Genomic DNA, 14,386 nt, shown 5'->3' on the forward strand with positions numbered 1-14,386 from the left:
CTAGGGGTTAAATCCACAGAACGTTAAATCCACAGATCTGAAGTTGTTGGGCTCCCTTGCATGTGGCGTCTTTGGTACTGATACAGGACGTTTTCCTCAGAACAGGGACCCTCCTTGTGTTGAGCCTCCAGGCTCCAGTTGAGCATGTACGCTACGACCTGGCAGAGTTGGTCTGCACAGTGACTGAGCAGTCTGGAGCAGATGCTATCAGGACCTGTAGCTTGTGTGATGTCCGGTGCGATGTCTGCAGCTGAGACACCACAGTGTGAAGAAGCTCACAGGCCACCACTGCGTTAGCAGATGGAGGATATACACAGTTATCGCCATAACGTGAGAATTCCAGGTAATATGGCCTGTCACAACCTGGTGTGACTAGAGTGGCCTGGTTAACATGGGAGCCAGATGACCTTAAAGTTCAGGAACAGGCTTTTATTCTCAGATCACACACCTTGGCTGCACAGCTCTCACACACTCATCCCCCCCCTTTCACACTGAGGTCCTTCCATTTCATGAGCTCAGTTAATTGGCTGGCCACGCCCAGGCAGGAAGCCACTTTAACCAAACTATAAACAAAAAATACAACAAAAGACAGAAATGTCTTGGAAACCATACAGTTAAGGTCCTGTAAACACAGACAAACATAAATGAACAACTCAAATCACTACAAACAAAAGTTATACAAAGAAACCCAAATCCTTTCCACTTACTATCCACAAATCCTAAACAGGAAGTGAAGGCCTTAGCCATCATTTTGTTCTTTGGGCACCAGGAAGAGAAGATGAGAAACATGACAAAAATCAAACAAGTCTAAACATTTGGTGGTTGTTTTTACATACATGTGTCTAAAAGTGATGAGCAATTACAGACAGGTGACAAGTACATACAACCAGTTTGTCACACGGCCAAAGACCGGCAGCCAGCAGTTCAATGTCCCGTGTACAGAGTCTCTCCTTAACACTGATGTCCCTATGGTTGCACCATTTGTCATTCACAAACATCGCCAACCCACCTCCTTGCCCCTTGATGCTCTCTCTTGCTGTCCAATCAGCTCTGACGAGGTGAAGTCTGTCGTTGTCGTCTCGTTCGGCTTTTGCAGATTCGGATGGTTCAGAACGTCCAAAAAATGAAATGTGCAGACACACAAGAGTTTGCATGAATTTTCAAACCTTTTGCAAGAGGGAGAGATGAAAAACACACAACCTTTTTGACATTGTGGTTGTCCGCTCTCTCTCTGCTTTCCAGCAAGCACCTTTTTTTTATTGTCCAGCAAAGCAGCATGTAAACATGGAAAACACGTCATTAGACTCTGTGTCTGTGCGTGCGAGATATTTGTTGCCGCTCAAGGATTCAAGTTTAATCCACAATGAGCAGGTGTCTGTTTCATAAACACTCCAGCACAGAAAGTAAACAGAGAGCAGGAATCACGGACAAGCCTGCTGCTGACCTTGGCACATCTTATCTGGTTTCTCTATTCATTCTGAAGCAAGAAAGAATATTTGACAATACAATATTCATGTATATAAATGGAACAAGTAAATGGATAATCAAATGGGTATAAATATTGTGGAACTTCTGTAATGCATAATAAAAAGAGCATAGAAAATATAATGTGACCCCTGTTCACCTCCACACCGTTTAGGGAGACATGCTAGAACACTCAAGCTCCCAGGCCTCTGGTAGAGGACCCGAGAAACCACCCACGGAAGGGTGAGAGGGGCAAGTTATTATATATATATATATATCATTTTATTTCAAGCGCCTTTCAAGTCACCCAAGGTCGCTGTACAAGGTTAAAATAAGAAAAACAGAATAAAACATCAATAAGAAATTAACAGAGTAAAACATGAGTAAACATAAAGACATTAAAAAAAAACATTTAAGATAAATACATAAAAAATTGTAGGATAGAAAAACAGACAGACAAACAGACAAATGAAGTTGGGTTAACTGAATGGATTAACTGTATGATTGTTTGAAGAGATAAGTCTTGAGTTTGGATTTGAATAGTGGCAGTGTGTCGGCATTCCGTAAATCTGGAGGAAGAGAATTCCATAGCTGAGGGGCGGAGCGACTAAAAGCTCTGCCCCCCATGGTAGCAAGACGGGCAGGTGGGACATGGAGTTGGAGAGAGGAAGTGGAACGGAGAGATCGGGAGGGAATGGAAATGTGAAGAAGATCAGAAATGTAGGGGGGAGCCAGGTTATGGAGTGCTTTGAAGGTTATGAGGAGAATCTTGAAACTAACCCTTTGTTTTATGGGAAGCCAATGTAAATTTTGGAGAATTGGTGTGATGTGGTGTGATAACAGGGTCCTGGTGATGATGCGGGCTGCAGAATTTTGGAGAAGCTGCAGTTTCTTGAGTGTTTTATTGGGCAAACCAAACAGGAGGGAATTACAATAATCGATCCGAGACGTAACGAGACTATGAACAAGTACAGCAGTTGTATGAGGTGTGAGAGAAGGGCGGAGACGAGATATGTTGCGGAAATGAAAGTAAGCAGAACGGGTGATGTTATTAATATGAGATTGGAACGAAAGTGAGCTGTTGAGGATGACACCCAGACTCTTTACCTGGGGGGAGGGAAGAACAGAGAAGTCGTTGATAGAGATGGAGAAGCTATTGGATTTGGAAATAGTGGATGGAGTGCCTACAAGGAGGACTTCAGTTTTGGAACTGTTAAGTTGCAGAAAATTGCAAGAGAACCAGGAATGGATTTCTTGCAGACAGAGGGTAAGGGAGGAAGGAGGAAGTGATGAGGAGGGTTTCGTAGAAATGTAGAGCTGGGTGTCGTCCGCATAGCAATGGAAATTAATGTTGTGTTTATGGAAGACAGAACCAAGAGGGAGGATGTAAATGATGAAGAGAAGGGGACCTAGGACAGAGCCCTGGGGAATACCAGCAGAGAGTGTGAAGGTGTTTGACATATGAGGTTTAATGTGGATAAATTGACTACGGTCTGATAAGTATGAAGAAAACCAGGACAGAGGGGTGTGAGAAATACCAATAGTTTGAAGTCTGTGAATAAGAATATTGTATATAATATATGTACAAAATAGTAGGAGAAATTAGTCAAATTAGTCAGAAATTAGTCAAAAACACACAAAGAAGATGGACCTGCCGTAACAGGCTGCCGCTCCGTGCAAGCCAAAGTATTACATAGAATTGATTAACACACACACTTGCACACACATAGAAACAAAAACAGAAAAACCATGTATTGTAAAAAATCCTGTCAATTAAAAAAAAGAGACAGGTTTCTGATTACAGGGAGGAGACTAACACAAACACACACATAAGGGGGCGGAGCTCTGCTCAGGTGTTCCTGAATCAGGAAATGAGGAAGTTGAAAGTTTCCCTTCGTGTCAGAGCAGACAGAGCAGGACTTTCTTCTTCTTCACGGTGAGTCTTTGTGTTTCTGTTGTCTTCTCCACTCATGATGAAGGCCGTGACGTGTCTGTGTGTTCTCCTCTGTGAGGAAGAGGAGCAGCAGAGGAAGAGCTCAGACTGAAGTTCGTCTTTAACTTGTTATTCTGTTCAAAAAGAAAAGATTTCTTCCTAAAAATAGCAGCTAAAGGTCACTGCAGGTCACCTGAGAGGGAGGACTCTGTGTGTGTGTGTGTGGGGGGGGGGGGTATTGAACAGAGGATGTTCAGAGCTGAACAGAGTTTGAGTGACAGAGAGGATGATGCACGGACAGCAGTTGATTTCTGACAGAAACACAAACACACAAAGAGACCACAATGCAGCTGTCAGATCTGCACTGAAGGACAAACTTTGAGTTCTGCTGGATCCTTGTTCTTCCAAACAGTTGGTGACTCTGCTCCAGCCTTCCTCTCAGCTCACATTCTAATGACATTCCAGTGATGTGTTCCAGAGAGGCTGTGGAAGCTCCTCAGTGCTTTGATCTCTGCTGAAGAAGGTTGTGAGGCTCTCAGGTCCTCAGTGCTGAACAACTGCATGTTTCCAATCCTCTGAGTACTAAGATCTCCTTCATTTCTGAACTTCTGACATCAGAAGCGGCTTAATTGCACAGTAAAAGTAAAAAATGCAACAGTAGTTCTGGTGTGACAGTTTCTGTAGTATTGTTCCATGTTCTTGAGTGGTCTGGAGTCAGGAGTTCATCAGAGTGACGGCTCGGGGGAAGAAGCTGTCCTTATGGCGAGCGGTTTTGGTGCACATTGTCCTAAAACGCCGTCCTGATGGGAGAAGGCTGGAAAGGCAGTGTCCGGGATGAGAGCTGTCCTTTGCAGTCACCGAGATCAACAATCTGTCAATCAGCTTGAAGCTCCGCCCCTCCTCTCAGCTGCTGTCAGGTTTCTTCCTGAACCTGTTCTGTCTTTGATCCAGAAAATCTCTGAATTCATGTTTTTCTTTCTTTGCTCCTCATTCTTTGATGTCTGTCTGTTTTTCTTGATGCTTCATGTTTCCTGAAGTGTAGAAACAGGAAGTTTGTTGTTTCTTTGTCAAAGGCCGCATTTACACTGTATGGTTCAAGTGACCCAATTCCGATTTTTTTCCTCTCATGTGGCACAGATCGGATATGACCGGTGAACAAAAGCGCAGGACAAAAGCGCATGGATTCCGTTTTTCTCAGATCGGATACAGGCCTCTCTCATATGTGGAAATAAATCGGAAACGAATCGGATATGTGCATTTGCGTGTGCCATGTAAGCAGACAAATCGGATATTCCCCAGTAAATGCGAGTCGTACGTCAGTGACGTCAACTCAGGACACCACCAACTGAGATCACATGACTTATTAAGGTGCTTTTGTGCACTGATTTTGCTGTCAGCGTGTTACCTTTCAGCCTCAAGTTTCAGACCGAAGTCGGAAACCGCTCTTATTTTCAGTCTGGTCCCGGTCGGGACGCAAACAGTAACTGATCAAGCTGGACACCGTTGCTATGGAACAGAGTGGGGGCGTGTATGATGGGGACCGCGCGTGCTGTGTGTGTGTGCGTGCGTGCGTGTAAGGAGAGGAGAGGGGGTGTCAGCGTGGAGAACCGTAAATTAAAAAGGTGTCTCCCCCAAAATTTTCGGATTCTTTCTTAACCCACTCTGGAGGCTGAGGGTTCCGAATGGGAAAGTGAACCCTGAAGGAGAATCCGCCTTCGGCCCTGGAGAAAATCTCCCGTGCGTTTCTGACTACAGTCGGAAAAAGAGAAGTCATCGCACAGGAAAAGTTCAACAATTGGATCAAACTGTTAGTACAGCACGTCTGCAAACACTTCCTCATTCAAAACTCAGAGAGAGCCGAGCAGCCCTCCTTTTTCCTTTCCCTTCTGGACCACACAAGGCAACGCCTCCATCCGTCGCTGCGTTGCCTCCATGACAACCGCAGTCACACAAAAGTCCGAAGGAGGTCCGCGGAAGGCGGAAATGCTGCTACGTAGTCCTCAGAACGTCTACGTTTGATAGTTTCAGCATTGTAAAGTGTACATGCAAAAATCAGATATGGGTCACTTTTAAAAGATGATGTAAGCGGGTCGTCAAAAAAATCGGATATAGTCAGAAAATCGGATATGAGCATCAAGACCTGCAGTGTAAATGCAGCCAAAGTGAGTGAATGGATATGTTGCTGCTGCAGCTCCATGTCTCCACCTGGTGGAAGAAGAGCAGAAGTGCAGCAGCTGATGGCAGCTTCCTCTGCCTCCCACTGCTGTTTGACTGCATTCACCTGCAATGAGTTATATCACTAGAGGAGACACGCCCGTTTTAGAAGCCTGGCCGACGGTGGCAGAGCTCAACGCCATCTTGGTGAGGTCGACGACGCCCACATGACAATGATTTCTATTGCTTTTAGTGGTGTCTAAGTAGCTTTTATATACTATATATTTTTACATTTTTATATATTTATACATATATGTAAATATATTATATTTATATATATATAATATATATATATAGATACATCATTTGTTGTTATTAAAGAAGAGAAACAGTCAGCCTTAAAAGCTCAAACTTTAATGAAAATGCATTGTTGCAGGACTTCTTACAAACAAAAAAATTATTACAAAGAATTTTTAAAAATAATTTCTAAACATTTAGAAGTTTTAGATCTCTTCGACATGTGGGAGCCGGTTTAGCTCGTGCTGGTTTGCGGGGCCTTCCGTCCGTGAAACCAGGGTTCGACTCCGGGCTGCTCCCTGTTCCTTTCTCTACCTCTGTGCCGGTTCCAAGCCCGGTTTGAGAAGGTTGCGTCAGGAAGGGCATCCGGCGTAAAACATTGCCAAGTTTACCGTGCGACTTGTTCGCTGTGGCGACCCCTGATGGGAGAAGCCGAAAGAGGAAGGAAGATCTCTTCGACATGTAATTTAAATTATTTAGAAAAACCCAACAATAAGTCATTAATAATAATAATAAATCAATAGTAAGTCAATACAAACAATAAAAAATAACAAAAAATAAATAATAAGTCAATAAAAAATAAAAAATAGGTCTATTAATAATAATAATAATAAAAAATAAATATTCACAAGAAGTCCAAAAGTGAACAACAGATTTACCCTAAAAAAAAAACAACAACAACAAAGAAAAACAATCAGATTTATACTGATTCATGTGAGTGATCAGTTTGTGTAACACAGATGTTATGGTGTCGGGTTTCAAGCAAACAGTCTGGCCTGTCATCTAAATGTGTTTCCACAAATGTTTTGAACATATCCAGACTGTATTGCTAGTTTGTAACCACAGTGATCCATCTGGGTTAGCTCTTTTTATTGCTAAGGCCCACTTTTTCCTTCAGTCTGAAACCATTGGAAACCTGCAAGAAAAGTTCAGTTTCTGAGTCAGAAATGTATAAATCTATATTACTATAATAGCCTAGTATGCTGTATACAGGTTTAGCAAAATAAAATGTACATTTATGTCGACAGTAAATTATACGTACATCATGCAGCATGTTGATAACAGCCCTGCAGCATCATGCATGTCAACATGTGTATGATTAATGAAGCCCCTGCAGCATTAAAAGAAAAAAAAATTCAAATACTTACCTGTGAAATGATAAACCTTCCTCCTTCATGGACTCAGTTCTCTGATTTTGGCAAATGAAACCCAAACGATGAACTGGTATTATGCAAAAAATGTGTTCACATGCATTCACTGCAGCAGTGACTTGACCTCACCAAGATGGCGGTGCTCTCCTCCCATGAGGAACCACGTGATGTCTCCTCTAGCGATATAACTCATTGTTCACCTGAACCTGAGAGGAAACGCAAGAGAAGAGCCAATCAGTGGAGGAGCAGCTGATCTGTTGGTGAAGGAGGAGCAGAGCTGATGATGAGGAGGGTTTCCTCTGCAGGTGAAGGAGGAAGGTGTGTGTGAGCTGATGTGGATCCAGTGAATCCAGCAGCATGGATCAGTGGGAGGAACCACAGGAGGGAGCCCCTCCCTCTGAAAGCAGAGATGGTAACCATGACAACCAGAGCAAAGCTCAGAGGTGTGATGAACGTCTCAAACCGTCCATGATCTCCTCCATGTCAGAGCTCAGGACTCACACCAGCAACCTTCATTCTTCACAGGAACCAACCTGGACCTGAATCTGTATCTGGATCCAGCAGGGGGTCCAAAACGGGACGGAAGTCACTGGATTGGGATGCTGACTTCTCAGACAACAGTTCAGGAGTGGAACAGTGAGTGTTTGTCAGAGTTAAAGGAGGCCGGATGTTCAGATGATCAACAGTTTTCAGATGAAGTACTTGAGGTCTGGTTCAGTTCAGGTCATGTTATTCCAGAGGCCTGTTGCACAAAAGTAGAATTAAGACATCCGTGATAAATGACTGAGCTGAGCTCAATGAATCCAAAACATGTGCGTCCAGGCTTAATCGGTTGCACAAAGACCAAGCCAGGATGAGCAGACACGGATTCATTGAGCCAGGTGAAACCAATCCTGGATAGGTGCGCGTTCATGGCTCACTCAAACAGACCCCTCCACAGATCACAGATTAATTGATTTACCATGGCAACTAGAGCCACGTACTTTTCCCCGTCGGAAGCACAAATCCTCATAGAGGCATACGAGGAGGTAAAAGATAAAATTAAGAAGAAAGGCAAGAACGCCACAGCGATAAAGCAAAGAGAAAAAATGTTAAATTAAATTACCAGCCAATTAATTTTATGAAAATGTAACTTGTCATTTCAACCAGAAAATGTTATGTTTGTAAATCTTACGTGATTGAATCATGTCGATCGTACATAAAAATAATCCATTTACTAATTTCAATCATGTTGATCCAACATGATACCATTAAATTGGATACATTAGTAACCGCAAGGAATTGTGGGATTCCATTTTCTTTGTCTATCTGGGCAGATTGGGGTCTAAGTGTGAGTTTTTGTCCATGGGTTTTATTGTCTAGCTGTTTTACTCTGTTTTAACTAGTGATTTAAACTGTTATGTTTATTTTTTTTCTGCACCATGACTTAGAGTGTGGGAGAGGATGATGACCAACCCTCTTGTGGGGTAAAATGTTAACGTAATATACTTAAGACAGAATTCGCGTTAATTGAGCTCCTGTCTTGTGATGTAGGACGTTGCTGCGTAATTTCTGTCTTTGATGAGAAAATTCTTGGTTGTAACGTTGAAAATATTATCAATGTTAGATGTATAAATAAAATTAAAGCAAAAAATTAAGTAATATCAACATAAATTGTATTAGGTGGTCATACAAATTTAAGTTGAATAAACTTAATTTAATGAGGTGTGACCAATTGGAGTGATTCAATTAAGTTGGATCAACTTTTATCTTTTGAGAGTGAGCAACAATATTATTTTAAAGTTGGGTCCAACTGCAGTATTTATATTGAATCAACTTAAATTTATTAGTTTGAACCTAAGTACATTAAGTAGGACCAATATGATTCATTTTTGTTCAAAAAACGCTATCTAATCATGTGGAAATCATTTCCATCATTTTTTTATGTTCATTCAAAGTGAACGTTTTTTGAGTGTAGTTTACCTGCTTTGTTTTTTCCTTATTCAAAAAAGGAACATAATGTTACACATTGTGTTTTCATATTCATATGGAATGTGTATTTGTTTATATGACAGAGTAATAGGCCCCACTGAGGAAAAAGGATAAAGTCACACATTTATGAGGCTGCAACACATTCGTTTCACAGTTTTGATAGTTATGACAATGTGATACTTCATATTCTGGCACATCAGCATGTCTTCGTTTATGAAACCATACTGAAGGACAATTTCACAAATGCCCCACATCTGCCATTTTAACAACTGTCCTCCTTTAAAACAACTTGTTACAATATTATGACTTGTCTTTTTACCCCTCTGTGGGCCTAATATTCTATCATTTTACATATAGCCTTATAGTCTATGGGAAACTGTAAATTATCTAATGATAGCAACATCATCTAAAACTCATTATTTATACAAAATGATTGAAATTAATGATCACAAACGTTTAAATAATGACAGTGGGTCTAGTTATACAGCGGGGAAAATAATTTCTGAACATGTCAACATTTCTCTGAAAAACCATATTTCTAATCGAGCTATTTACATGAAATTTTCACCAGATGTCGGCATCAACCCAAGTAATGCACACATAGAAAGAAATCCAAACATTTATTTCCATAAATGAAGTTATGTGTAATAAAGTGAAAAGGTAAAGGGAATAAGTTTTGAACACGCATACTGAAATGTATTTAATACTTAGTGCAACAACCTTTGTTGGTGATTACAGCCTCAAGACGCCTCCTGTATGGATAAACCAGTGGAATACATTGCTCAGGTGTGATTTTGGCCCATTCATCCACATGAATTGGCCTTCAAATCTTCAAGGTTCCGGGGGTCTCTTCTGTGAACCCGGCTCTTCAGTTCTTTCCAAAGATTTTCAATTGGATTCAAGTCTGGTGATTGACTGGGCCATTCTAGCAGCTTTATTTTCTTTTTCTTCAACCAGTTGAGTGTTACCTTGGCTGTGTGCTTGGGATCGTTGTCTTGCTGAAAGATCCACCCTCTTTTCATCTTTAGCAGCCTGGCAGATGACAGCAGATTCTGATCAAGAATGTCTTGATACTTTTCTCCAGTCATTATTCCTTCAATGATATGAAGTCTACCAGTGCCACATGCTGAAAAACAGCCCCACGCCATGATGCTCCCACCTCCAAACTTGACTGTTGGTATGGTGTTTTGGGGGTGATGTGCGGTGCCATTTTTCCTCCAAACATGTTGTGTCTTATGACATCCGAAGAGTTCAATTTTGGTCTCATCTGACCAGAGTATCTTCTCCAATGTCATGGGTTTATCCAAATGTTGTCGCAAACTCCAAACGAGCTTCAACATGCTTCTTCTTCAAAAATGGAGTCTTTCGTGGTGTGCGTGCATGGAGGCCATGGCGGTTGAGTGCATTACTTATTGTTTTCTTTGAAACAACGGTACCTGCTGATTCCAGGTCTTTCTGAAGCTCTCCACGAGTGGTCCTGGGCTGTTGGAGAACCTTTCTGATGATTGTTCTGACTCCTCTGTCTGAAATCTTGCGAGGAGCACCTGGTCGTGGCAGGTTTATGGTAATGCCGTGTTCTTTCCACTTCCGGATGATGGCCCCAATGGTACTCACTGGAACTTTCAGAAGTTTAGAAATGCGCCTGTAACCAATGCCTTCAGTGTGTTTTGCAACAATAAGGTTGCGTAGGTCTTTGGACAGCTCTTTGCTTTTACCCATAATGCAATGCTTCTTGTCTAACACCTTCTTCTTGTGATTTTATTGGCGGGAGGCACTAACGTGAAGGTGCATTACCGCCACCTACTGTGTTGGAGTGTGGGTCAGAGTGGGGATTACCTAACCAAATGTAACTTAAAAAAAAATAAAATAAAATAAAATTAAAAAAAAAAAACAAAAAAAAAACGAAATTCTCCTCAATAACCTAGTTCTTTTCAAAAAACCTATAATTGCACCATTTAAATTCTCCTCCCCTCCCAAAAGCTTCTTTAAAGTCATTTGCTCACCCTCTATCATCCGTACCCTACTTTCCAGTTGTCGTCTTTCCTCCCTATACAGTTCACACTGACATAGAACATGCTCCACCGACTCTTCCCCTCTCCCGCACTCACACAAACCAGTTGGATGTTTCCCTATCAGATGCAATGTATTATTTAAACCAGTGTGTCCCATCCTCAACCGTGATATTATGCAGATATCTCTGGTGTTTACTCTGACATTCATACCTCTCCCTACTCTGTCCTGAATACTAAATAGATGTCTTCCTTTCCTCTCCCTTTCCCATCGTGTCTGCCATTCTTCCATAATACGCCTCCTAACAATTGCCCTAAATTCTGTCCTACCTAATGGAATTTCCATCTCTATTCCCCGTTTCAATGCCCTTTTTGCCAGGAAGTCAGCCATTTCATTTCCCTCCACCCCCCTATGTGCTGGTACCCACATGAATCTATTGTTTATTTTCAAGTTTGCCAACCTGATCAAACTCTCATAAATTTCATATAAAATATCTGATCTGCTCTCAGAATTGTATGACTTCAGAGACATCAAAGCTGACAATGAATCTGAACAAATTATACCATCCCCAATTCTTTTCTGTTCTAGCCAGTGTAAACTATATGATATTGCCAACATTTCAACTGTAAAAACTGAAAGATCCTTTGACGTCTTAACTCCAACAGATTTGTCCAATGTAGGGATACAGAAAGAAAAACCAGTTCGCATTTGAGATGGGTAATGCACTGTAGGCAGGGGGGGAGCCTTCTGCCCTGCATTAAAGATAATGTTCTGTGGCTGACCATCCAAAAAAGGAATACTTATGTAAACTCTTATGTACTCTTATATAAGGTTCTATGTTGCTAATAACCAAAAAAGGAGAATGTCTTGATATGTTTATGATGTTTCTATGACTGACCCCCAAAAGGAATGTTTAATATAAAGTTTTATCCTGTTAAGGGAGGACTCTGTAGAGCATATCCTGACAATGTTTAGAATTTTATCCTATCCTGTTATGTTACTGACCCGTAAAAGGAGTGCTCTGTAGAAGATATTCTGACATGTTTATGATGGTATAGGATGAGTCTACGTGCAGGGTGAGCCTGCGGGAAGGGACCGGCCCTCCTTTTCCTCACGCTCATCAAAGAATATAAAAGATAAGGAAGCCCAACTTTATTCAGAGTCTGCTGTGGGTTACGTACGAACGCCCAGCCGGAGTTTTGTTTCAAGCCACTCTATCGGGACTGTTGGCTCTCCAGTCCGTGTGTCACGGTAGGGGCAGATGAAATGTTTTCTGTTGAAACTGCATGGCTTAAACTCCTGTGTTATGTTGTGTGACTGTTTTGAAGCGGGGAATAAAAAGACACATTTTATTCTAGCTTGCAGTCTTTGAGTCATTTGTTTCTGCTCAGTGCCTACCTCCCTCGAACCTGCAAAAATTATTTCATAAAACAGCATTGTTTCTGGGTCTTTAGATCCATCTGTATATATGGGTATAAATGAAGCATGGACTGTGTCTAATCTGTCTGCTGTTATCTCATCCCAGTTTCCCTTCCCTTTTCTATCCTCCATTGTTCTATGGAGATACAAATCCACTTGCGCAGTTGGAAAAATCCAGAAAGGAGTGGTCGGGTACAAAAACGTCTTAACTAGGGTTTTGCCATGAATATTTGCTTTTCTCGCTAACCTAGCTAATTTCCAAGCAGCACTTTCATTTGTCCCATTATCACTTTCCCAACAAGGATCAATAGCCCTCCTAACCATGTTCTCTACACCTACACAACCCTGTATTTTCACCCAATAGTTAAGCATCAGCTGTTTAATTCTTAGTTTCAATGGTAGCTCCCCCATTTCAACTTGTAATGACACAGCAGGAGTTGACCTCATAGCCCCAGTGCAAATTTTCAATGCCTGATTTTGGATGACTTCTATTTTATGTAACAATGTTTTGCACGCTGTACTGTAAACAATAATTCCATAATCTGTGACTGACCTAATCATTGTAATATATATTTGTTTTAAAGCCTATGAACTAGCTCCCCACCCAGTACCTTTCAAGCATCTCATTATATTTATGACTTTCTTACATCTCCCTACTATACTATCAATGTTCTCTCTCCATTTCAATTTTGTATCCAATATAACACCCAGGTACCTAAAACTATGTACTTGCTCAATGGCTTCTCCATATAACCTTAAGTTCAAAACAGTTCCACGTTTCCTAGTAAAAACCATGCATTTTGTTTTAGTTACTGAAAATTTGAATCCCCAGTCATAAGACCAGTTTTCCACCTCCGTAATCGCGTCTTGTATTTTTCTCTCCACATAATGAATATTTCTTCCCCTCTTCCACAAGGCTCCATCATCTGCAAATAATGCTTTCCCAAATTCACATCCAATTGAATTAAATATATCATTAATCATAATTGAAAACAGCACAGGGCTAATCACACTACCTTGTGGGGTTCCATTATCCTCTACGTACCTATTAGAAAAGGACTTTCCTATCCTAACTTGAACATATCTATCAAACAAAAACCCCTTAATCCAATTATAGATTCTTCCATTAAGTCCTAACGTACCTAATTTTATCAATAAACCCTCTTTCCAGACCATATCATAAGCCTTTTCAATATCAAAGAATACCGCCACCAAATATTCTTTATTTACTTGGGCTTTCCTAACGTCTGCTTCTAGACAGATTACAGGATCCATTGTCCCTCGACCTTTCCTAAAACCATTCTGATATGGGGACAGCAAATTTTTACTTTCCAGGTAATACTGCAATCTCTCATTTATCATTCTTTCCATCACTTTGCCAACATGTGATGTGAGTGCTATGGGCATGTAATTTTCTGGGCTGCTCGGGTCTTTCCCAGGTTTTAATATGGGAATAACCACAGCCTCTTTCCAATTGGTCGGCAATTTACCTTCACACCAGACCCTATTATACATGTCCAATAATTTCAATTTCATTTTCCTACCTAAATGTTTTAACATAACATAACTTATACCATCCCTACCGGGTGATGTAATTTTAGATTTATGTAGTGCTAAATCCAATTCAAAGCAGGTAAACGGAGCATCCATGGTTGTCAAATAAGTGTTATCATCAAAGTCCTTGTAGTGCCGTTCCCTAATTTCATCTCTTCTCCCTTTCCTATACCCTGACAAATTCTCATTACTTTGACTTCTCACAAAAGTTTTAGCCAACATTTCTGCTTTATCCGTATCCGATATCGCCAGGTCATCACCTATTTTCAATACTGGATATTGTAACTCCCTCCGTATACCCTTCATTTTTCTAATCATTCCCCAAACCGTATTAACTGGAGTTGTTCGACCAATTTTATCACAAAAAGACCTCCAGTACTCCCTTTTCTCCTTTTTAATAATCCTTCTTGCCTGTGCACAAAGTCTCTTATAA

At 41.0% G+C, this 14,386-nt stretch overlaps 1 protein-coding gene across 3 annotated transcripts in view; it reads left to right on the forward strand.

Annotated features, from left to right (window-relative positions):
• The first annotated feature begins 3,208 nt into the window (after positions 1–3,208).
• The window catches only part of LOC101155012 (NACHT, LRR and PYD domains-containing protein 12), a 211,805-nt gene continuing 200,627 nt past the window's right edge, over positions 3,209–14,386 (forward strand). For all 3 annotated transcript variants that reach the window (XM_078934134.1, XM_078934145.1, XM_078934183.1), the window contains exons 1-3: positions 3,209–3,400; positions 7,305–7,442; positions 7,525–7,635. In XM_078934134.1, the coding sequence (XP_078790260.1) occupies positions 7,357–7,442; positions 7,525–7,635 (197 nt within the window). In that variant the 5' untranslated portion in view covers positions 3,209–3,400; positions 7,305–7,356. The remainder of the gene's footprint in view (positions 3,401–7,304; positions 7,443–7,524; positions 7,636–14,386) is intronic.

Source organism: Oryzias latipes, chromosome 2 (assembly GCF_053564925.1).
Source record: "Oryzias latipes strain Hd-rR chromosome 2, Olatipes_Hd-rR_3.1".
Classification (NCBI taxonomy): domain Eukaryota; kingdom Metazoa; phylum Chordata; class Actinopteri; order Beloniformes; family Adrianichthyidae; genus Oryzias; species Oryzias latipes.